We start from the raw sequence: 27,142 nt of genomic DNA, 5'->3' as shown, positions 1-27,142 counted from the left end.
CAAATATATTTTTTCATATTTTTGTTAGCATTTTATAACTATATTTTGCATTGAATGCTATTTAAGAAATAAATTACTTAATTGAGCTATTCTATATCAAAAGAAATGTGAAATTATAAAAATTAATTTTTTCAGTAAACAAAACTCACACATTTCACTAGAAAAATAGCCCTGATTTATCCTTAGGATGAAACATAATATACTTGTTTCTATGTTCTAAACAGCATAGAGAAATCCCTCAAACTTCCTTCTGTAAGTCTGAGGAGTAGTGAATGGTGAAAACCAAGTAAGAGAAAATCGACCAAATACAGCTCTTAAGCTTCTCCAAGGTGAATGCTTCTGCCATTTAACAGCTTCTTTCTTCAACTGTTCAATGCCCTAGAAGAGAAATATTTTGATATAAATACATCATGTATGCAGATAAAAGAATGTACTGTACAATGGCACATTTAATTATCAATTTAACATAGTTTATAAAATATAATGTATAAATGATGAATACTCTTGAAAATACACACACATAAATTCCTACAATTGCAGAAACATTTTTATAACATACAAAATTTGATGAAACTTTCCTATGTGTCTGTAAGAAGTTCTTTTATCCAATTAGCATTTCATTACACCATTCGTCCAAGTGGAACTAATATAGAATAGTCTGTAATACAGGATGAGGAGGCAAAGAAATAGGAGATATTCAAAGTCAATTTTCCTAGGCACTCATGAGGTGGTGCTAGCTTGCTCACTAAGTTGTCACAATCACAATCATTTAGTAATCATAAATCAGTTGGACAAGTGTGCAATGTGCATTCATCATTAAGGCATATTATAAAAATAATGATTGTATCATGGCTACTCAATGATTATTTCATCACTAGTTCAACATCCATTAAAATAATCCAGTGCCAAAATACCATTATGACATAGATTAAGATCTTTGAGGAAACTGGTTCTGCACTAAAAACAGGGTTCCTATTCAAATTTTTGTTTTGAATTCCCTGACTTTTCCTGACCAACTTTGTCCAAATTCCCTGACACAATAAAACAGCATTTTACTTACTGTGAACATTGAATACATTTATCCCACTTTTTGCACAGTTGATACATTTCGAAGACTGTGCCAAAAAGATCCTGTAGAAAAATGTTTGATAGGATCCACAACTTTAATGTAATGAAAAAATAAACAATTTACAAACAAAACAGGAGTTTTTTTATTTTATCATCATTTATCATCATTATTTGTATGTAAATCTAGTAAACACAAGGTCATAAAATCAACAAACAGTTTTCTCTGATATACAAATAGTACTTACTGTGTTTTAAAAAATCTCTCTTAAGCATAGTATAGAAAAATCAATTTTCTTGACTTAGAAACGTAATTTTGAAACAATCTGTCAACAAAACGAGCAACTTTGTTTAAACAGCAACATAATTTTAACAAAAAGTTAAATTTGAAAATTCCAAATAAAGCATTTTTTCCCCATGTAAAAAATTGATGATATTTGTTACCCAACTTTATTTCTATTTAAATTATTATTAAACTAAGTATCAAAGTGCAAGGAGAGAGAGAGAGAGAGAAATGAGCAAACAGTACAGTACTTTCAAGGAAAATCGTACTCGTATGGACCACAAGTCAATGTGAGCATTTTATATCTTTTACTGTAAATGTCAGGTAACTGTTTAAAACATTACTACACAACATAAAAAATTATAAGTGTGAAAAACAATTAAATTATGATTTTTACTGATCTATTTAGCTATTTTGAAGTGAATATTCTAATAAATTACTGTTTCAACTTTTAAGTTTGCAAATAAATTTTTAATTAGTTATTTTTTATTCTAATAAACAATTTCATTTTTTTATAATTGCCAAATTATTAAAATAAAAAATTAAACACTATTATATAAAAATAGTTTATCCTGTTATTAATCCACAGTGAAATTATATAGTTTCAAAACGGTGAAAAAAGTCATTTATTTATTTTTTGGATCATTAACTGAATTCTGTAGTCTGTTACAAAAGTATAAATTTATACCTTAATAAATTTTATAAAATTTTAATATACTGGAAGAAATTGAAAATTATGTTTTGATATGCAATAAAAATTATTAAAATAAAAAATGATAAATAATACTAATAAATTACAAATATTTATCTTTTTTCGCACTTTGTTCTCATTTTTTAAAATCAATTCATTAACACTTTACCTTGAATTGAGGGTGTGAATGACAATTGGGTGGAGTTTGGAAAGGATTAACATATTTCGGAAAAATGTAATCTATGATACAAAGTATTGCAAATTTTTCTCTCAAATTCATATAAAGCATTTTTAAAATCTCAAAATGTTTAAAATTTAAAATGCTGATTGATCTGGCAGTATATTATTAATATATTAGAGATTGTTTCACCCATCGAAGTTTTGCAATGCTCTCCTCAGTGTTGCATTTTATAATAATTCTTCACATAATCAATTAATGTTAGTTTTAAAACTGGCCTGCAACTGTCAGTAAAGGTAAACATTTGTATTAATTAATTGTCAAAACATTAAAACAAAATTTTAAAAAAAATTATACAATTTGATGTGATTTAAAGTTCTGATTTTGAGTGATTTTAAAATATATTCCTACAATACACTAGAACAATAAGTAAGACTTATTACATGCATAAAATTAAAATTAATTCATTATATGCAATTGCAAAAGGTTTGGCACTACGTGTTTCAGAAAAATATTCAGTGTTTTCAGATGCTTTTGATGATATCAGACAAGGAAAGCAGTTAAGCACGTAAGAAAGACACAAAAATTTTTATAAAAGACAGAATTGTACATCTAGTGGTGTCTTCTAATACAAAATGTTTTGATAGAAAAACAGATTCTGGAATACTTGTAATAAAGGTTGCAGCATTATTTTTTGCCGCCTGCAGATGGCTACACTTGGTCAGCCATATTCAGCAAACAAAATCAACAAAGCAGCTAAGCAGACAAATTCCCTGACTTTTCGACAATTTTCAACGAATTCCCTGACCTCTCATGTTCTTCTCCAAACACTAACGAAAATCTCTGACTTTCCAGGTGCGTAAGCATCCTTTAAACAAAGAAGCCTCCAGCTGCAGCAAGAACTATACATACCCCAGAAAATATCACAAATGAAAGGGTCTCCATCAAATGTCAATCAAAAACAATGCTGAAATATAGCTGCTGTGCTCAAAGGCTAATGAACTTGAATCTTGAAAGAAAATATCTCTAAATCACATATTAAAATGTGCTATGCTGAAGCTAGATTAACCCCTAGTTCCTGAGCAAGTTTTCTCATGGAAGTTCCAGACTCTTACTGCAAGATATCATGGGTAACTTCACTATTTTCAGGCATCCATGACATTTTCTGTTTCATGGCCATCCATGCCACATCATCAGAACACTGCCAGTTCTTTCAAATTTTTTTATCAAAGCAATCATGGTGGCCTGAGATGGGTTATGACAATTCTTGAAAGCACTATTCCACTTAACATTTTACAATACTAACTTTTCATAAAAAATACTCTTTTCTTCAATGAAATAAGTATTTCTTGCTTAATGCGGTTTTAGATAACACCTAAATTAATTGCGGCAATCCCTTTACATACACAGCAGAAGTTTTAATTAACATAGATATGTTTTTCTCAGCAAGGTGTTGGTGAATTTGCTATTTTCATGCTAAGGGTGATTTCCAATATAGATGTGTAGTTACAATAGCTGTGAAATTTAAAACATTACTGCTATTGTAATATTGTAATCTTTGTTTAGAAACTTACTTTAAAACTTTACTTCACATTTTATTTGCATAAAATCAAATTGAAATGTCAGATAAAATGCATATCAGACATATTATGTATGCTTTTTAAGTTTTGTAAAGGCTATAACACTATACAAACAGTAAGAAATACTTGTAGTATATGGGGAAGATGCTCCTAAATGTCAGACATGTCAAATATGGTTTTGAAAGTTATATTCAGGATATTTTGAAGTAAAGATACAAAACATGGGGTGCCCAAAAGCTGTTAACAAAGAAATTTCAGGAAAAAGTTGTTAAAAATTAATGAACAACAATTCATGAACTTGTAATGAATCTTAGTGTGTCATAGACATGATAAGTGTGTTTACCATGCATTAAGTGAAAAAAATAAACAAATTTGATCAAGTATAATTTTGTCTGACAAAGGTAGGCAGCTCTAAGATTTCATTTTATTTTAAAATTAGTTACACATTTTTATCATAGAAAACTTTTCTTACAAATAACAAAATTAAAATAAAAATACAGTCAAGCCTGTCTATAAAATAGAATCTCAAAGGACCTAACAACTCTCCTGTAGTAGACAGATTTCTGCTATATAATTGATTAATGCGATTAATAAATTTCTCAATGTTACCATGTATATCAAAATTGCATTAATCAAATACAGTGGTACGTTGGTACTCAATTGAACAATCACCACCTGCTAGAAAAAATTTTCGGTTAATAACAAATATTTTTATTTTAACTTTAATTTTTTCATTCATCTTTAAAAATGTTCTCTAAGATAAAAATGAGTAACCAAATTAAAAATAAAATGAAACCATAAAGCTGCCTACCTTTGTCCAACAAAATTATACTCAATTCATAAGTAAAAAAAAAACTAACTGCATGCAGAACACAATCATCATCATGTTTTACAACCATTTCAAGTGGATGTAATGTTTCAACAATACATGTCTGTGGCACACTAAGATTTGTTGTAAATTCACGAGTTGTTATTCATTAATCTTTAACAATTTCTTCCTGCAATTTCTCTTCAACAGCTTTTGGGGGCCCATACATTTTGTATCTTTTAGTTCAAAATTTCCTGAACAAAACTTTAAAATCACATTTCACACATTCAGAGTTTAGAAGCATCTTGCCCATACACAGTATGAGTATTTTTTTACTGTTTGTATAGCGTGATATCCTTTACGAAACTTAAAAAGCATGTGCATAATATGTGATGTGCATTTTATCTGCAGACATTTCGACTTGATTTTATTCAAAAAAAATGTGATGTAAAAAGTTTACAATAAGCATCAAAACAAAGAATACAATCTCACATCAGGAATAACGTGTTAAATTTTGCAACTTATAATTACGTAACATATTTATATTAAGTAAAAACAGCTGTTAATAAAAATACTCAAAAACTTTGTTCAAATCCCAATAAAATTACTGTAATGCAGTAGTCATATTTTGCTATTCTGTATTGGGTATGTATATTTTTGACTTTATGATTTATACATACTGGACTTGTAAACTCCTTATTAAATTTGTATTAAATTGGATAAAGATATCAATTTTTCTGTTATATGGACTGATTTTCCTTTCCTTTTACACGTTGGACAGGTTTCACTATATACAGGTTAATTTACATTACTTTTTGCAAAGATTCAAGGGACCGAAGAAATTTTCTGTTAATGACAGGTTTTCGCTATATACAGTTTCCGTTATAGACAGGTTTGACTGTATTTATTATTAACTGAAAATTTGTTCTAGAGGTTCAGGATTGTTCAATTGAATACTGAGGTACCACTGTATTTGACTAATGCAATTTTGATATACAGGGTAGCATCGAGGGATTAACTAATTGTGTTAATCAAGGGATATCTGTACTGCTCAATTTTCAAACTAATGAGTCAGTGGTCAAACTAGTACTATGCTTGAAGTATTCACTATGATACTGAGTCTCAGGTTTTCATCGCAAGATGAAAACCTGAGACTAAGCATCATAGTCAATGCTTCAAGAGATTCTAGGAATAAGTTGTCAGTACCCATTGAAACACCCTGTAAAATCCCATAATTACATAATGTATTCTTTTTATGTTAAATCTATAATACATTAAAATAACAGGATCCATTTTATATTTCATATTAGACAGAAAAATAATTTGTTTTTCTGATTCAACAAAAAACTTTTTTGCAAAAATCATATAATTTAATTGTTTAATTAATTACACTGGTAGTATGTTAGAATAATTATTATGGAAACAGATGTATACTATTCTTTTTGGCTAATAAAACCAACTAGAGACTATTAACAATTTTGTCGTCTCTCTCTTGTTATATCCATCATTTAAAAAAACAAGATCACTTTCAACCTCTAAAAATATCTTTTATTGAAATATACTTCAGAGGGAAGACCACATCCCTCTTCAGGCAATTGTTTTGTCACAATGAAACCATCTCTTGAGAAACTTTCATACAAAAACCAATACAAGTTTACAAGTCATGGTAAAATTTTATGGATTAACAACAAAGAAACATTACTTACCGTCTCATCATTCCAAATGGCTTGAATTTGAGTGCCAAACATCACCATAGTAAAGATGGCAAAAAGTAGTGATTCAAATATGAGCAGCAACAACAATATAATGGTGGCTGGAGGAGAATGATTTGAATGTTCTAAAAATAGAAAAATACAAAAAAAATCTGTAAAGATACTATTTTAAAATATGTAATATCTTTGAAGACAATATGAATTAATAACAAGAAAAAATTTTTAATATTAAAAAAACTTAATTATGAATAATTATTTTTATAGAAGTTAAATTGCAAAATTATTTTAGAGATCATATCTTCAATAAACTTTCTGGAACATATTGAATATTTTCAATAAACTATTCCAATGTTTGAAATTCTTTAAAAACAAAAATCAATCAATAGAAATATTTATTCTTTTAAAACAAAAGTTTGTAATATTTAATGAACACACTGTAAAGAATGAGAAGTATAAATATCAGACATAAAACCAAAAATCTAGCTCAGATCAAAAAATATGAAAGGAAAATGAATGTTTTCAATTATCTTGAGAAACAATCTTCAGGTTAAAAGATCAGATTTGGAAACAGAGCAAGAAATGAATTATTATAATTTAAAATATGAAAAGAAAATCTGATAGGCAGTAGACAGTCATGTGGTTTTAATGGGATTAAAAATAATAATAAATTTCAAGTAATGCCCTCCAAGCTGGTGATAATGTATTATTGATTGTCCTTGTAGTTAATTGCTGTGTATGCTTCTTCTGGTCTTCTAAATTCCAAACATTTCAAGGTACTAACAAAATATAATATAATAACTATGGTAATTAAGTCGTGCACAAATTTACCTCCACAACCTAAAGTTGGGAACCATCACAGCCTAAGTACTTTAAAATGTTAGGAATTTACAAGGACAGCAGAAACAACATAGCAAAAACAACATGTTATCACCTGCTTGGAATAAGTTTTTATTTTTACATCCCAGTAAAGCCACATGACGATCGATTCCCCATCATTATTTTTATATTTTAAATTATAACATTCCATTTCTTGTGCCATTTCCAAATTCATTTTTTCAGTATGAAGATGATTGCTCAAGGCAATTGAAAACATTTGTTTTCCTTTCACTTTTTTTGATCTACAAGCGGGATTTTTGATTTTGTTGAATGATATTTGTAATATTTTTATTAATTTATTATACATATACAGTGGTGCCTTGTACTTCAAATTAAATTCATTCCAAGATGCCATTCAAACTCTGTACTGTTCAGAGCATGAATTAATTTTTCCCATTACAAATAACAAAAAGTGTTTTTTTTTTCAATCCCAGACCCTAAACAATACTTACTTTGATAAACTTACAATAGCAAATACACAATTTAAGGTAAAAATAACACAATTAAATGCTCCAATAATAAAGTAAAACACGAAAACAATAATTAAAATACATAAATACTGTGTAAAACACAAAAATTGCATTTACTGGTCACACACACACATCAACTTCATCATCTTAAACATAGCTGCCAGATCTGCCATGTGTATATTGCTTTCATGCTTTCAATAAGTTTCTTTTTCTTCTCAATTGTTCATATTACAACCTTTTCTCTTAGACTGTTGCTTCTATACACTTCTCAGATATCACAGTTAATAGGTAAAGATTATATTTGATTGAACAGAAAGTTTTTGCATATTTTTAACAGTTGTCATTACTTAATATAAATTTACGATTTAATTATAACAGTTGTGAAATATAACATGTTATTGCTGGTATGAAATTGTATTCTTTATTTAAAAGCTTATTTTAAACATATTACTTCACATTTTGTTTGAATAAAATCAAGTCTTCAGATAAAAAGCATATTGGGCAATATGCTTTAAGAGTTTTGGAAAGGATATAACACCATACAAACAATAAAAAGAAAAAACAATTGTAATGTGTATGGGAAAGATGCACCCATACTTTGAACATGTCAAATGTGGTTTAAAAAGTTATGTACAGGAATTAAAAGATACAAAACATACACAGACTAAAAGCTGTTGACAAAAATTTGAAGAAGAAAATTGTTTAACATTGATGAACAACACACAATATATATAGCCAAACACTAAAAATAAAGCAAAAAATTCATTTAAACATACAAGCATAACAAAAGACAACTTAGGCACAACAGATTGTGCTTACACTTAGAGCAGTGCAAGGACAGTGCACTGGTAGCCCTTATTTAAGCAGAGCAAAATCCTTTTACTTTGTGAACATCTAAGTTAGACTTTAGACTATGCACTATACCTCAGTCAAAAACCTAAGGAAATTACTTCTTGCAATTTTTTGCACTGATTACAACTATATAGATCATTTTTGGCATATTTAAGCTGTTTTGCAAATATTGCATTGCAAAATTGCACTTTGCCCCTACAAAACTCCACAGATGGTGGTGATTCACTCTCAGGGCAACAGTTAGCATCCTGGCACTAATAATTTGACTACATGACTTAGAGTGCATTTTTCCCACTGTGTGCAGTTTGAATTTTGAAGCATTCAAAGTTAGAGATGTTTGAAGTATGAAGCACCACTACACTTAGCATAACAATAAAATAATATAGAATTATCTGTCAATGAAGTTTCAACAATTGGTATTGATTTATAATTTTAAATTATTGATCAAATTTGAAAATTTCATCAAATATTAAATCAGAAAATTTTAATAATAACCCTCATATTTTCTAATACTTTGTAATGAAACTTTAGATTTATAATTTCAAATTTATTCAAAAATATTACATGTACTAGTGGCTCCATGAGACATTCAGAAAATTTGGAATTATTATTCATAGGTCCTTATATATTTTTTTGTGCATGCAAATATTTTGCTATCTTAGTGTTCTTGATGTTTGAGTATGTCATTATTAAATAACCACTCACCACACCACAGTAACTTAAAAAATTACACTCTCGGAACTAATATACGGTGTAATAACATCAAAAAAAAAAAAAAAAACAAACATTTTCGATCCCTTTCTGGGCTCTGCTTCAGGTTCTTAACAGTTTTTTAGATGGAAATTCGATAAATGTTAATGCCGTTAACTAAGAGTTCAATCTTGAGTTAAGAACCTGAAATATGATGAAGAGTAAGTTGTTTGAACACAGATAGTTAGAAATAAAAAAAATCATTATTACAAATGAATGAAAGTAATGGAGTAAATTAACACAAATCATGGAATTGGTTTTGGGCTGATAGGGGCAGAAGGGAAGATATCTAGTCATTGGAGTGTTGACAAATGATGTGAAGATGAATAAATGAATGAATGTAATAATAATAGCAAGGACTGCATATAACAAAGTATTATTAACAAAGGAATACAGGTATTACAATAATTGATGTTATAATAGTTTAGTTTTTAAAATCTTAAAAATATGTTTGTTTATTTAAATAGGTAAAAATGAGTTTAACATGAAAATAGTTAAAATAATTTGAATACTAAAAATTTTAAAGGTAAATAGTTAATGGTTTTTAGTGGATATGATTGTATATTTACTAGTGTATCAAAAAGTGCTTGTGCCTTGTTTAGCTTGTATGAAAGAAAACCCACTGAGGAAAGAAATATTGTGATTTCCAAAATGCATCTGAGTAAAATAAATTTGTTGATTAGTTAGTAATTACAGCATCTATGGATGTGATAATGTGAATTAAAATGTTTTGACTGGTTATATATTGAGACAATAAGAAATAATAATCATTTTTGGAATTATCAAACTATAAATAAACTTTTTAACTTCAGTGAACATCTAAGTATTACAAGTATAAACTTTATTACTGTGAAAATATCCAAAAAAAAAACAACAAATAAAATTTATAAATTTTATTCCATCTATCATACATGACTTTCATAGATATGCAGATACCTTTAAATTTAAGAGTCAATATATATTTTAACACAAATATATATTATAGTCAAAAGTTGTAATAGCAATCTAAAAATGGCTAGGCAAATACAGGATCACCAGCACAAGGTAGAGAAACACCAAATAATTTCTAATTTTAGGTTTTTCCCAGCTCACAGCTTAAATTAATATAGTGATCAAAAGAAAAATACAGTCAAGTCTGCATAAGTCATCATAGGTGTAACTAGACACTGTCAGTTAAGTAGTCAGTTTTCTGTGGTCCTAACAATTTACATAGGCATTAATGTTAAAAAACTCTGGTTTACTCAACACTGTCTAACCCATCACCACTGGATAAATCGACATACTTTTTCTGTCCCATACTCGTTTAAACATTTGATAAGTTGACTCCCCTCCTGAAAAAAATGAGTTCACACCACACAGCTTAATGACACAACAGAATCCAATTTTGCATTTTCTCACCTTTCATTGATGTGCTATTTGCAGCAAGCATTTCACATTTCTGTTAGAAATAAGTATCTGAAACCTAACAACACTTATGCCAAAGGAAAAAATATGAACTTTTATCTGAATTTGAATATAATAAAACTTCACAAGCCGAATTTTCAAAACAAGAAAACCTTCCAAGAACAACATTTGTGGGAATTCTGAAGAAAAAACAGGAAATTAAGAAAACTTTTTCTTAGGTCTTTGTCACGGCTGTCTCAAAAACATCAGAGAAAGTCACCATACAAAGATGTCAAAGATGCTCTGGTAGGCCTATGTTGGCTAAAGCAAATCTGTACTTCAAATTCTCCTGTTTCAGGGCCAATACTGAAACAAAAAGCAATAGAAATCGCTGAGGTACTTGGAGTAAAAACCAATTTTAGTGCCAGTGATGGATGGATGGATGGTCAGAGAGATACATTGCATGTACTGTATCTTCCTAATTGTAGTTTTGTAGTTTTTTCAACTTCATTTTAGTCATCATAACGCAATACATTTCCACTTCCCCTTGGGGTCTCGACTTTCAGTTAGTTCCAATTACTTATATTAACATTAAAAAACAGAAACACTAATCAAATTGTTAGAAATTCAAACTACTGCACAACTGTTAATACACACTAAATCATTAACATTAAAAATAAATCTATTTTGTTTTATTTAAAAACAATTGCATGTTGGTTAAAACCTCACTAGCAACAATTTATTGCCTTTGCATGAAGCTAAGTCTATTTTATTCATTGTTTCAGTTACCAGAAGTAGATGTTTCAGGCATAAAATATATATTAACAACTCTTTCCTTAGTTCCAATTACGTAAAATCCAAATGTGATTAATACTGAAAAAGCAAAGAAAAGGTTAACCGTAGTCAAGCAACAAGCAGAATGATTGATTTAGAAATAAACAGTGAAATATCTGATGTTCAATGGTCGGGGAAAATATATTAGAATGTGATAACTTCTGTCAATATAAGTCTGTATATTCTGCGCATTACCTAAAAACTTCTAGACAAACCACATGTTATTTTATTCTTTGCAGACAATATGCAGATTGTCTAGTATGCTTTAGATGAATCTAAGATTGCTCGCAACAAGCTGCAAAATGCTTCAAATCAAAAATTATTTTGGACTTTACTATTTTGTGCTGGTAACCCTAGAGTTATGACTGCACTGTGTTTAATCCCAGCAACAGAATTTAAGATATAATTTTGTGTGATATTTCAATTATATTATTTAATAAATATGTAAATATTGTGATAATATATCATTGATATTATAATTAAAATTAATTTTAATTTCAATTTCAATTATCAATTTTAAAATTTTGATTATTACATGTTGGATAGAAGGGATTACAAATTTATATTGAAAAATATTTCATTTTTTAAAGAAACAAAAACTTACGTTTCCAATCACTATTAATGCATATCACAAAATGGCTAATTGCTAAGAAAAAGGCATGAGATGATATCACAGCAATATAAAACTGAAATAAATAAAATAATTTGTTACTATACTCAATTAATTGTATTTTTATATTTTGTTAATTATTTAATATTCCTACTAATAAATATCAATTTTCAACCATTACAATTATAGATAAGATTTTTTAATTTTAAGTACCATAATTTCATTCAATAATCATAATAGTGTATATTGCACATTGGCTTATACCTTGTAAATAATTGTTAGAATAAAGCATTTGCATAACCCACATCACCATATCCTTTACCTCCACAGTGGCCATTGAAAATATGATTCAAAAGTAACATTCATCAACACCAAAATACAGCAAAATGTAAAAATTTTACTGTAAACTAACATTTTCATCCATATATAACAGATATCTTCTGTTTCATCTTGAGAAAACCGTGTTTTATGTTTTCTTTCTTGCATAGACACAATGAAATGACAGTTGATTTAAAACACTGAGCAAATTTTCATCCTCTATTCGGTTGGAACGCTTTTTACATTGTGCGTTTTGGGCCGATGCCCCTCTTCAGCCGACTAAACAACAAAAGATGTTTTTTACATAAGAAAAGAGTACAAACAGATACTTAAATTAAACAATACAACAGCATACAAGGGAGGTATACGACACGAATATAAACACGACACTCCACAAGATGTACTTTAAAATTGTCTGTACGTGTTACAAATACATGTGTACAAACAGCACAGCATTTGTTGGGGGTTGTTACCTCCTGAGTGTTAAGATCTTGTATACTGGAATTAATGATAAATATACAATTATATAATCAACTAAAAAGATGAGTTTTTTTCTTAAAAGTTCAAAGTAACATTACCCATTAAAAAATGGACCACACCTCACTCGAAAAAGTTTAGACAGAATACGAGTACAACAGCATAAATCTTTATAAAATTTTTGTAAAATTTTTCAATATCCCATACCTCAGGAATCTGTATGAGGAAGTCGATATAGAGATGAGGAAAAATGATATAAAGTTTGCCCCTAAATACGAAAATTTGTTCTCCAGACTTAAAGCTAAACAAAGAAAAAAGAAACAGAAGATGGAGAAAGATGATATAAAAAACAGTTTATAAGATACCATGTACTTGTGAAAACTCTAACTTCTATATAGGAGAAACGAAACGCAAACTTAAAATAAGAGTAAAAGAACATATAGCAGATTTAAAGTACAACAAGCTAAATTCTGTATTTCATGATCATTGTGTATTAAACAATTGTAAAATCGATGATAATAAAATAAGTATTCTACAAAGAGAAAAGAAGACATATAACAGGAAATTCAAAGAAAGTGTAGAAATCATTAAAAATAAAAACAAAAATAAGAATTGTATAAATACTAATTTAAGTATAAAAATGAACAAAAATTGGATAAAAATGTTATAAAATATATTTAAAAAAAACCTGTTTCAAAATTCGATATTATGTCATTTGCATAGTGATAGATATTAAAATCTAAAAATGAAATAAAAAATTGGCAATGGCACCTGTTGTATATTAATAGGCCCTAAAAAATGTTATGTTCCAGAATAATTTTGTTGGAATGAAAAATTCCTTAGAAGTAATACCTGTCCTATTGGTACTTAGCCAAATGTATGCAAATTAAAAACCAAATTACGCAGTTGAAATGGCAGCGTGTGAGATTTGTATACGGAAACAACTCTAGTCACTACGCAAGGGAACTCCCAGATACCATGTCCGTAGACGAATTTCAGATATATTTTTTGTAAATATGATCTGTAGAGAATAATTTGATGTATTTAGATGGATTGATATTGAAAAATTTTACAAAAATTTTATGAAGATTCATGCTGTTGGACTACTCGTATTCTGTCTAAACTTTTTCGAGCAAGGTGTGGTCCATTTTTTAATGGGTAATGTTACTTTGAACTTTGAAGAAAAAACTCACCTTTTTAGTTGATTATATAATTGTATATTTATCATTAATTCCAGTATACAAGATCTTAACACTCAGGAGGTAACAACCCCCAACAAATGCTGTGCTGTTTGTACACGTGTATTTGTAACACATACAGACAATTTTAAAGTACGTCTTATGGAGTGTCGTGTTTATATTCGTGTCGTATCTCCCTTGTATGCTGTTGTATTGTTTAATTTAAGTATCTGTTTGTACTCTTTTCTTGTATAAAAAACATCTTTTGTTGTTTAGTTGGCTGAAGAGGGGCATCGGCCCAAAATGCGCAGTGTAAAAAGCTTTCCAACCGAATAGAGGATGAAAATTTGCCCAGTGTTTTAAATCAACTGTCACTGCATTGTGTCTACGCAAGAAAGATATCTTCTGGTTTAATTCCATCAAATAGAACAGTAAAGATAAATTAAGCATTTTTAAAATGAACAGAGCATCTTTAAGAACATGTAGAGAACTGTGCATGTCTGGTATGGGCCAGCAGTATTTATTTTAACTTTACTGTTCTATTCTGTGGAATTAAACATGAAGATGTCAGTTATATATGGATGAAAATGTCAGTACAGTTTAAAAGGGGTCATCTCAAATATTCTGATTTTCTCTCCATTTCATTTTATCAGCAGTTAATTGTAGTTATGATTATACAGTAAGCAAAATGGAGCAAATGTTATCAGAATCACCTTTTCTCTGAAAGATGACTTTCATCCCTTGTATTGATGTCACTTGTCACTAAGAGAGGAGATGAAATGTGTCCACAATACAACCTCTAATTTAGCAGACTTTAAATTCCAATAATTTCATATTATTCTAACAGCAAATTGATCAACTGTTAGAAAGAGATTCAACCATTCTTACTTCAGACAATAAATGGTCCAACCAATTCCAATGTCATGTATTTGTAGTATACTAATCCCAGCACAATAGTTTTGAAGAAATAGTCACTATCAGATTTAAATTTCAAAATAATAGATACTGTATATGTATTTATCTTGAGAATTTGTCAGAGTTTAATGTGAAAAGCCTATCTGAAGTACAGATTCTTTTATAACAAATTAATTTTAAAAAAAATAAATAGATATATCTTAAATTTTTAATCTATTTGAAACAACCAAGAAAAAGTGAATTTTTATATACAAGTATATTACCATTTCATAACCTACTGACATTCTTTTTCATAACTATATATATTTCATGCACATGTAGCAAAACAATAAAAACATTTATGTAACTTTTTTACATAAATATTTGTACTATTTTATTTAAATAGCTGATGATGGCTTCAAAAAAGCCAAAAACATTTCTGCAAAAGTAAAAAATTTTCAGTTGGCTTAACCATTAGTGTCTTTGTCTAGATTAAATATTTTCAGTAAGTTAGTCAAGTCAACAAGGTAGGATAGTGCAGATTTCACTAATCTTAATGTTATATGATTAGCAAAAAATACACATTAAAGATATTAAAATTATGAAGGAATGTACATTGTATTTAATTTTTTTAAATTATTATTATGTGACATTAAACAATCATTTCAATGACAGCAAATGGATTACTTTCTTAAATGCTAATAACAAATTAAATGTACGGCTAGTAAGTAATGAGGTATGTAATGCACTAAAATGCAATTTCTGATGATAAAATTCATAATGTAATTTTATCCATGGGACATCAGGAGCATCCATGACAATGTCTTTCATATCTAGTTTGCTGGTGAGCTTTATATTGGTAAAACATTTAACTCTAGAATGTAACTTATCCATCTAGTTTTCCTCTACTTCTGTGCATTGGGTCATGTTCAGATATTTACATAGGCATCTCTCATATGTTTTGCATTTCATAAGAACCAAGACTTTGGCCTTGTCTGCTCTAATGTAACACCTTGTCTGTACCAATGTAACTCTGTTGAGACTTTTAGAGATCTCAGAGAAAAGTTAGGACGCACGAGTAGAGGGATAAGTCTCAACAGAGTTACATTGGTCAGAGCAGACAGGGCCAAAGTCTTTGTTCTTATGAAATGCAAAACATATGCGAGGTGCCTATGTGAATACCTCAACATGACCCAATGTAACTCTGTTGAGACTTATACATCTACTTGTGCGTCATAACTTTTCTCTAAGATCCCTAAGTTCCGCTGATTCCCTAGTCGTCTTAATTCTAAATGATGCTATCCATCTATAATATTCTTTTTGCCTATCAGAAAGGCCCTTTAACCAAGATGGTTCTTGTTATATTAACAAATCATTTAACTTTTATTATTTTAAGTTACTGAAAATTCAATTTAGTTTAAAGTACCAAATTTTTTCATATAATAAATCAAATTTGTAATATATTCTTACTGTAAATAAAACAAAATATTTTTGATTATTTTCTCCAACACAATTGTTCACCCAAGGACAATGATGATCCATTTTTCTAACACAACGTTGACAAACACTACAATGATGAGCTCTTTCTGGTTTGATACTACAACATTTTGGACATTTATATACAACTTGACCTTCTCTCAATCCTAACTGTTGAATCATTTCTTTTGTAGCTGTTCCTCTTGGAACAGCTCCCTAAAAAAAATAAGGCAATTGTAAAATATTCATCCAAATTTAAATTGAAATTTATATCATTTCAATTTGAATAATGTTAACAGTATAGAAAAGTTAAATATTTGTGGTTTCATACATAAAAACCTTTTAATTAATTATATTATTTTATATCTATCAACATCATTTATAAACAAAATGATTATTATAAATAGTAATAATATCTAATATGAAAAATTAAAATAACTAGATATTTTCAATTAACTTTTATTCCAATATCAAAATTAATAATGACAAACTAATTATATTATAAAATTAACTTAATTTTAACTAGTAGCATTGTTTAACTTACAGGATCAGTTAACATAGTTCGAATATGGGAAGAAACTGCAAGGAAGGCTAATGCTTGAAATATCACCAGATTTACAGCACTGTAATATGGATATGGGCCAGGCAAAAGAATGACAAATACAACTACATATTCAGCATATAAAACTAAAAACCATGTTACCACAGCACATATAATACCACATATGTCATGAACAAACCACCATCTTCCTCCACAACATCGATTACTATTGTCCTCTGGCTCTACTGAAGTGGTCAATATAGGAGATAATCGTTGAGGAGATACACGATTGTGTTTTCTGCTACAGAAGATAAATAAATGTAAATTATTATTTTAAAAATTATAATAATTTACTAATTTATTAAAATTATTTTGTAAGTTTTCGTAAAAATGCAAACTCTTATAATGTATAGTTGTTGAAAACTTATTAACAAGAAATTAAGAAATGTTATGAAAATTATGATCAGAAAGACATTAAAAATTATTAGATACATATATTAAACTCTGAATAAAAATTAAAATTTCAATCACAAATTTTTAGAATAAAATCATATCAATGTGAACAGAATCACTCTTATTTATAAGATAAAATCAGATCTAATTATATATATATAAATGATATTAAATGATGATATGATAAGCCATGGTCACATTGTGGTTGCAGCTGCACAGCAACTGCAACCACAATGACTGTTCCCAATAACTAGTAAACTCTTCCAAAATCCTGTGCAAGTTTCTACACTGATATAAAACAGGTTTCTTACGGGCCGTCCATAAATTACGTAAGGTATTTTGGAGTGGGTGGGGGTCAAGGATTTCTTACGATTTCTTATTCAGGAGTAGAGGGATAATAGATCTCGTCTTACGTAATATATTGTTTTTATTTTTTTATCTTGTTGAGTGGTGGAGTTTTGAATTTGGCTTTAATTTGGCGGTTTCTATTAAGAACGCTCGTTGTACTGACGCCATCAGACGTGATGTGATAGAATAATAACGCTGTGATAAAAAATGTGTAGAGAGTGAGTCTAGCAGACTCACTCTCTACACATTTTTTTATCTTGGGAGAAAGGCCATGTAGGGGTTTCTCACTTTTTTTTTTATTTGAATAAATGCACCATTCCTATGGGTATATAACACTAAGAATATATAAACCAAAATACATGATACAAAGTAAACATAAAATTAGTATTCAATTTTTAGTAAAAACTAAAATGTAAAACTAGAAATTATAAATTATAAATAATCTTATCTTCCACATTTTTTTAACATAATTGTAAAAAGTATCAAACAGTGGCTACCGAACAAGCTTATCGAGTGGACATGGCCACCTGAAACCAAGCCTAAAGATTTCTAATTTCAGAATAAGTCTATCTTGATCATTAATTGGACAATGATAGATCATATGGTCGATGGTGTCTAGGTTTTCTGTAGAGCAAAAGCAAGAGGCAGTTTCTGTCCGGTTATACATGCTCAGTAAGTAGTTGAGCAGTAGCAAACGTTAAACCTCTAAGTGGTGACGAGAACCTGCATTCAACGCTAGGAAAATAATCTTATTCTACCAGTTTTACTGCTCAACTATTGTTGATTCCACTTTTGCATAGCGTTGTCATAAATATAATTTTTAAGGCTGCTGCGTGAGAGCGGGTTGCGAGTGTAGTCCAAGTCAGTGTCCTTTGCAGCTGACTTAGCCTCAAGTCAGCTTTTTCATTTCCTAGGATGCCAGTATGGCCACGAACAAACATAAAAGTTATCTTATTTACAAGACTTTTAATATGTTGTTGGATATATGTGATTTTATTGCTATTAAAATTGGTATTTATTAGAAATTTTAGGACAGACTAAGAATCACTGTAAATGTTAATAGACAGAGTTTTGTTTGGTAGTGAAGTGACCCATTGAACAGCTTGGTAGACAGCATCTTCTTCAGCTTGATGTGAAAGTATCTTCTAACGTATTTTGGGCAAAATATGTCAGTTTGGAGGAAGCTACAGATACTTGAGTGGACATGAAGGGGGCTTTTGGACCCATCTGTGTAGATATTAATGTCTGCATGGTTATCTATGGAGGAATGTACCCTGGGGATAACCTTGATGATCAGAATTACAGATGTGATTACAGGGTGATGATCAGAGATAGGGTAATTGCAATATGGTAGCATTTGAACAGCCATAGATAAGAGTAGACTGTTGTTGAGCTTTGATGTTTGTAGTTCTGATATAGTAGTTCAGAACCTTTTCTACAATACATAGTGGCAAAGGAAGGAGCTCTGCTAGAAACAGAGAGGCATTAGTAGAAACAGTTCTGCAGTACTTTGAAATTCTGATGGCAAACTGTCTTTGAAGAGAGAGTAATTTACTTGCTACTGAATTTTCACTAGTTACATGATCTCAGCTAGAGGCCGCGTAAAGTAGCATTGGTTGTATTGCCCCATTATATACAGTTTTATAAGCTTTATGATTTAGTTCCCCGGTGCACCTAGCACATTTTAGCAGCATGTAGTTTATTTTCTTGGCCTTAGCCAAGATGTAACCAATATGGCAAGAGAATGTGTTTCTATTTTCTCTTGTTTTATTTTGTATGAAGTTTCTGTTTACACGTGCACTAGCTAGTCGATCTGTCGAAGTTTTTTGCGTCTTTTTGTGAAAATTAAAATTAATATAAAAATGAATATTATGATGTTGATTAATGATGATAATAAAAAGATTGTTAATAATTAAAAAATAAAGTTCTTAAAATAAATTGTTCATTCGAATTCATTAAATTTTTATATTTTTAAATTTGTTCACATATTCTTTTATAAATAATAGTACATATTAATTAAGTAATTAATAATTATATATTTTAGACCTAAGTTTTTAGGGTTTCATTAAAAAAATTTATTTTTGTTAAAATCTTTCTATAAAATTATGCCTAAATATTACGTAAGATAGGGAAGGGGAGAGGGGAATCAAAGAAAATATTACGGTTTCTTACACAGGGGTGGGTGGGTGGGGTCTAGAATGGCCAAAATCGCCCTTACATAATTTATGGACAGCCCTTACAATCACTAAACTAGTCAAAATGTCATTTGCATTAAAATTCAATACAAACATTTTAAACCACATGGTAAAAATAGAAACACTAACAACCAAATGAAACTCCCACCTGAGGTCAGTCAATATATGCCAAAAGATATGCTTTGTTTATTTCTTTCTTAAAACTTTTAGTTATTGAAAGGTTAATTGTAAAATAACTTGTACTTTTATATTCTAAATACTAAATATAGAAGTGGAAAAATGTAATAAAAATTTTTAAAAATATCTTGTATCCTCTAAAGACCTTTCATATACCTCTGGAAATACTGTATATGTATCAGACTTTGAAAAGTTCTATTGATACCTTAGATCAGGGCTTCTTAAACTTTTTTTATTCACGACCCCATTTATGATTGTAATTTTTTTTGCGACCTCCCCAAAAAAATAAGAAAAATTAAATAAAATAAAGATATATAAATATTTCGCAATATACATATGAAATACAATGAAAATATACATATATATTGAAGATATATACAAATTTGCAAAAACAATAATGGTGTACTACCACAGTTCACTCTTGTGTTACAATGGAACAGAGACAACTGAATACACTGAAAAGCAACAACACTACACTAGTTCACACTACAATCAGTGTTGCTGAATCGTCTCGCTGCACCAGAAGTGACACAAAGTGCAATTCACAAAACCTACAACACAAAGCATGCCATTTTCAAACTCTCACAAATTATTTTCAATATTTTGCATTAAAATCTCATGACCCCAAGATTTTGCTAGATCAGGGTTTTTCAACCACAGGTCTGCAGCAAAATATTTAACCATACTGATGCAGAGTAGAAATATTTCCCATAATGAACTGTCATTTAAATAGTAATCTAGAGTTATTGTATGTACTTTGTTATATACAGCAACTCTAGATATGCATGTATAAACCTAAATAAGCATATTCATAGATGCAAATAATTACTGGTCCACAAAATTATCCATAATTTTACCAGTCCACAATGAGAAAAACATTGAAAAACACTGCTTTAGATGATTAATACTAATACAAGAAATCCCTGTTAATTTGAACTTGGATAGTTCGAAATCCCATTAGTTTGTAACTGTAGTTTTGTCCCAGCTGGGAATATAGAAATTTACATGTTAAGGAATTTGGTTAGATCAAAACACAGCTACTTCAAAATTCAATTTGAAAATTCTGTCTGAATTTGGGACAAGAATATGTTAACTTGTTCGTTTAGATCAAACTATTTCCACACTACTGTATAGAGCTAGTGGAACTGCGTTGAGCGCCACCTGTACGCAGGCAAAGGAAACTTTTTCGGGAAAACACGAGCGTCTTTGGGTTAGATACGTACTGAGACGCGGTGCTTGTTTTCTGCCTGTGATAATGAAAAACAGCTTTCTGCCAACAAAACTTCAAAAAATAACTGTTGTGTGGTCGGTTGTAGTGTTACCTATATTACTGAGCCGCCAAGTACAAAGTTTTATTCGTTCCCGCATGAATAATAGGCCTACCCTGGGACGAAAGAGAAATGGCTGACTGCAATTTAATTCCTGAGGTTAATTACATAATGATGTGTTGCATTCTAACCAATCTCCAATCTCCTGTTAACCTTAGTTGGCTCTATTTTAAATTTAGTTCTCTAATGTAAAGTTTAGTAATTTTCTTTTTTTATGTTATTTTGTTAATCTGACAGATATTAATTGGCATATGATGTGATATTTGAATTTACGAGATCTGTGGAAGAAAGGAGTAAGAAGCAAAATTAGTATTTTGAGGAAATGAGGATAAGAATTTCCCTATTAATACAATACTATTAGCTATTGCTATGGTCCTTATTGAAGTTCCTTTATATATATGGTTAGTTACAAATTTCATTATTTACCATGAAATAGATATATAGTTTACTTCTTCCACACCACCCTTTAAATTGTACAAAATTAAGAGTATAATAAATATAAGAATATTAATACTGCTCAGTCCCAATGATCTACAGTCACTTCTCGAGTTACGACCATTCGCACTTATGACGAAAAATTTCATTAAAAAATTTTTAAAATGTATCAATTTTTTATAGGTTTTGTGGAATATATATCATATACATATATATCTTGCACGCTTTTGGCGATTGATTGCGTCATCTTTAGTTTTGTTGTGTAGTTAGTTACCCTTCGCGTGTGCTTGTGTAAGATGGCTAACTGTTTTGTTGAAGTACAGTCACTTCTTGACTTACGACCATTTCGACTTACGTCCGAATTTGCGGAACCGAACCCCGTCGTAAGTCGAGAAGTGACTGTATTGACTAATGCAGGCATTACTTTGACCTTAAACTGCAGAATGTATGTATATATTATATATTATTAAATATATACTTATAAATAATATATAAATTTAGAATTTATCAAATTTCTATCTATTAAAATATAAATAGTTTTACATGTAACATACAAAATTCATACAGGATAAATTCATATGTTGCGAGAATGCTATTATTCCTCAACAACAATCAAATGAACAAAATGATGAAACAAAAGTAATGAACACGAAGTACTGAACTTTAAAATTATCACATTGAAAAATCACTGGTAAGATCGTCGTCATCAGAATCTTCCTCACTAGAATGTTTTTGTATGGTTGAAGCAGATGATGGTTTCCAAGTGTAACATTTTATCATTGTTGCTTTTAAGAACTCGATTTTGTAGTTTAATTTTTATTAAATTTAATTGCAAAAAAATACGTTCAACTGCTGCACTTGAATGAGGAAGCAATAAAAACATCTATTTACTGCCAAAGTAGAAAAATATAGAAATATAGAATTAAAATGAATGTTTTGAAAGATACTAAATTGAAAGGAAAGATATTAGGATTTCATAAATAGTACTAGGAAAATGGTGTTGGGTATCTTGGTACTGGAACAAGTAAAAAGATATTAGATTAGTACAAAAGTACTAGGTGAAACAACACTGGTGCTGCCTTTGTAGCCCCGATTCTGTTACCCGGCGTCGCCGCTAGAGGCGCCTCAATCTAGTTTCGCCGTTCCTTCCACTAGCTCTATAAGAGAACAATAGATCAAGAATAACTAATGTAGTTAATTTGGCTTTGCTTTTACAGTAACTCATTTTCAGGTGTCACCTTACACATGGACTATTCTTTTATCTCTTATATCATAAAATATAACTAGTTTTCAGGATTGCAAGATTGAGCTACAAGGAGCAGAATGAGATGGATACCAGATTTGGGCAACTTACTACTTTTTGAGCCACTTTAAAAATAATTTGGGCTACATTTCCAGGAATTCTGCTTTACTTTTTATAAAACCTATCTGGCAACTTGTGAAGTTCTCACCTGACAAGTGCTGTTTACCTGCAGTTTATTCATATTATTATTATTATTAATTAACGAAAATAACATTCTGTATGTGTAGCCATATTCCATGTTGCTTAATACATTACATCAGTTACATAGCATTTGGCATATTATACAGAAATATGTAAATCTTGGATAAATTAGAAACTCATTAATTCAAAGTTTTGATTATTTCATCCCTTGAATTTTGAACTAACAAGGACCTCCTGTAATGCAGTAATTAGCTGGTCAGAGATTTAACGACATCTAATGCAATCCACATTCATGACAAGTATGATTATTATTACTTATTGTCCTTTCTAATCAATTATCAGAATAAATACAATATTACTTATAAAAAATAGTGTTTTAAAAAACAAGTAAGGTTCATTTATAATAAATATTTTTATTTTAGAATGCTACACTAAAAGAATTCATTAAGATATCTTAAATTTTATCTTAAATCTCTACTTTCTAAGACAATTATATCGTTCAACTTTCCCAAATTTCATTTAAAACATTGATAGGCAAAGGCTACAAGTACATCAAAAATAAAAATAAAAATTATCATTTTTCTGACTTTACAGATCAGAATTTTTATTACAATTTGTAATCAGAGATAAATGAAATTGTTTAAATTCTTCAGTGTATCTATCAATATCATTGTTTTTAAAATGTTTTAAAATTATTTTCAAAAATAACTGCAACTAGAAAAATAAGTCAATTAAAAACATACATCAAACTCCAATAAAAGTTATTACTATGAATATGTTTTCAATCAGTAAAAATTTTTGCTGAAGTTTGTTAAGGTGTGTAATTTTTAACTGTACTTCTTTTATTACATAGAATGCTTTAGAATAAATATAGAGCATTGTATATAATAAAAGAAGACAATTAATTAAATAAAAACTCTCTGATAAAGTATTACTGAAAAATTTTTCATACTTTACAATGAATTTTAAAAAACTCATCTGTAAACATTTCAGCAGAATAATAATCTCAGTTTATAATACTTGGAAATACGTTACTCGTACAAGCAAATAAGAAATGCATGTTTATGTTACAGCAGTTAAAGTTTATTTCAATCACAAACAAAAGTAATTTAAAACTAAACCAAAACAATACAAAAAAATTTAAAATTTCAAAATTTTTTATTATTTCATTTAAATATAAGATTTTTAAAAATTTAATAGTAGACTGAATGGTAAGGTCAAAAATATGTCTTCTATTAACTCTTAAAAAATTTTATAAGAAAATTAAATACAATAACAACAACATTATTGCTAACAGGATTACTTGCAAAGTTGAATAGACACTTACCAACGTAAATAAATGAATACAGCATGGACAAAAGTTTCAAATTCTTTACCAATTAAATTACTTTACGTCTGCAGTACTTTTCCAGAAGAAAATTAAATGTCAATTGTGCAATTATCAAATACGGCAATCAAAATCTGTAGTTTCATTTAATATTGCTTTCTTTTATATAAATTTTATTGTTTAAACATTTAGGATCAACCATATAAGTGGTATTTGTTTACATCAATGTGAAGAAAGCAATAGAGAAGTATTTCATAATAATGTAAATATATTTAGCCTGTTTTATGAGTAAAAATTATAATTTAGGTAGTGATAAACAGGACAATATGTGTATATTCATCATTAATGAAAAGGAAAAATAAAGTAAAACTTACCAATCCAATCTCATTGCCATTTCATGGCGGAAATAATGTTTTAACTAAACTTTTATCATGACATTATTACTAAAATTAGAATATAAGTTTTATCATTGTGATTTTCGTATATATCTATGTTTAATTTTTCACTTTTAACCACTGACCAAGTGACCAACAACTTTTGAAGAAATATTGCGAAACTCTACATAACAAAAACCGCCCTCTGTTAAAATTTCATTTTTTTTTCTAAATTAAAATTAATAATAATAATAATAATTAATTACATAAATTACTCGAATTAATGCTGAATTTTGATCATTATAAATTATATGCGATAATAATATAAAATTAATTTATAGTTATTATATGACATACGTAATTTTTTTTTTAAGATCTCAAAATGTATTAATTAAAACGACATTTTTCTTTATTATATGGAATTTTCTTTCGATATGATCGAAAATTATTGTTTACAAATAAAATTCTCGTTTTATCATAAATTTTCCTGTCAGGAAATGTCAGTTTGATGAAAGATAACTGATCTATTATTTCAAAGTAAAAGTATTAATTAAAAAACACCATTTTAAAATGTTTGAAATCGGCATATATCTTCAATTCACAGTATCGATTAGCAGTGACATAGAAAGCCGACATAACTGTTTTACAAATTTTTTATATGTAATTAATGAGTAAGCTATGTTTCTTGTTATCAGTTTATATCGGTTTAAAAAGGAGAACGAATGGCTACTCAATTAGATACCTCAGCTGCGGCCGAATGACCAAGGCGGTAAAAAGGCATCAGCCTGCCGCTGCAGGAAGCCGGGTTTGAGTCCCGATCAGGAATTCAAATATTTTTGCAGGATATGTCGATTCTGGCTTTCGTCACTTTGGCCGCCTAATTCAAACGCATAATGGATATGACTAAAATAGGCTTTCTTAGTGTCCTCAAGGCGAAAATAATCAAAAAAAAAAAAAAATTATCTTAACAGTATCTGAAAGTATTTAAATAGAATTCAGATTCGAATTCTATCTAAACCTTCAAAATTTTTTAAGAAATCTTGTGGCTTTGATAAGCATCTTCATGTTATGTTCTGGAACAACATATGCTAGCATCGTTAATTATTTTGTCAGAAGCAGTTAACAAAGCACATCAAAATAATTTCTTCGAAGAACTTTTATACTTTTTTATTTTGATGTATATTGTATTTAATGTATAATGTGTTTTTAATTTTGTGTAATTGTTGTTTTTGTTTTTATGTATATTTGTTCATTTGGGGGGTAGATATCAACCGTCCTTCGAGACTTTTCTATTTACTTCTAAAAATAAATAAATAAATATATGTAATATGTATATACTGTATATGTTTGTTAATTAATAACAAAATCGTTATTTTAACTCGTTTTACTCGTTTCTTAAAAAATATTTAAATTTATCGGGTAGTAAATTAATAAAAACAGAATGGTGAGTTTTGTAAAGAAAACAAAAAATTTTTATTTCGTCTATTATTTATCTCTCTTATTTTGTCGCAGGGATGTCCGGCGCCCAGTTAGCAGTAGCAACGTTGACCGTTGCCCAGTTGCCTGGTTGGTCAATCCCAAGGTCCTAGAATATATTGTAGAACCTTGGGTCAATCCCACTGCAGATCAGATGCAGTGGTGGACGATTATTCGTTACCTGCAACCAATTTTACAAGTTGCTTTTTTTGCTGTAAGAGAGAATGATTATTCGTTAATTATCAAACGATAAACATGTAACAAAAGTGTAAATACTGTGTTTTAATTTCCTGGCTGTTATAAATATAACACGGGGTGTAATCATCTAAAATTTTTACTTTTCTGACTGCTTTAACGTAACATGGGTTATATTCCCAGCTGTTATAATATTGTAATCGTGTTATATTTGTCTCTCCGGGTTTTTGAAATCGTCATGTTTTGATTTTAATACCTCCAAACCCCAAAAAGCCAAAAAACTGTTAATCGAAATATGTATGTGTGTGAGTTGACGTCTATTTCGTTTAATATCTCAGGAGGGGGCAAAAGATTAAGAAACAAAATTTGGCAAAATAACTTGTATGTAAGGGGCATTGATGCTATTAAATTTTG

The 27,142-nt window shown here is 29.1% G+C and overlaps 1 protein-coding gene across 1 annotated transcript; it reads right to left on the bottom strand.

The window, feature by feature from the left end:
- Window positions 1–38: 38 nt before the first annotated feature.
- LOC136976230 (palmitoyltransferase ZDHHC3) lies at window positions 39–25,228 on the bottom strand. Its single transcript, XM_067271453.1, has 6 exons — window positions 25,058–25,228; window positions 16,980–17,277; window positions 16,430–16,651; window positions 12,087–12,168; window positions 6,312–6,442; window positions 39–378 (listed from the first exon to the last, which is right to left on the bottom strand). Exons 1-6 carry the CDS (start codon window positions 25,075–25,077, stop codon window positions 217–219), a joined length of 915 nt encoding a protein of 304 aa, XP_067127554.1. The 5' UTR covers window positions 25,078–25,228; the 3' UTR covers window positions 39–216.
- Window positions 25,229–27,142: the final 1,914 nt, after the last annotated feature.

This window comes from Centruroides vittatus, unplaced genomic scaffold, assembly GCF_030686945.1.
Source record: "Centruroides vittatus isolate TY-2023 unplaced genomic scaffold, ASM3068694v2 contig_4, whole genome shotgun sequence".
Lineage (NCBI taxonomy): Eukaryota > Metazoa > Arthropoda > Arachnida > Scorpiones > Buthidae > Centruroides > Centruroides vittatus.
Note: the sequence above shows the minus strand (reverse complement) of the source record. Positions and strands in the feature narration are given on the sequence as shown.

Bases quoted from the DNA above. Each gene is read 5' to 3' on its own strand.
- LOC136976230 (XM_067271453.1), bottom strand. From the start codon at position 25,077: ATGGCAATGAGATTGGATTG. The intron at 12,169-16,429 runs GTAAGAATATAT...TATTTATTTCAG, and splicing joins AATATTTTGTTTTATTTACA to TTTTATATTGCTGTGATATC. The intron at 6,443-12,086 runs GTAAGTTTTTGT...TTCTATTTTTAG, and splicing joins CATTAATAGTGATTGGAAAC to AACATTCAAATCATTCTCCT.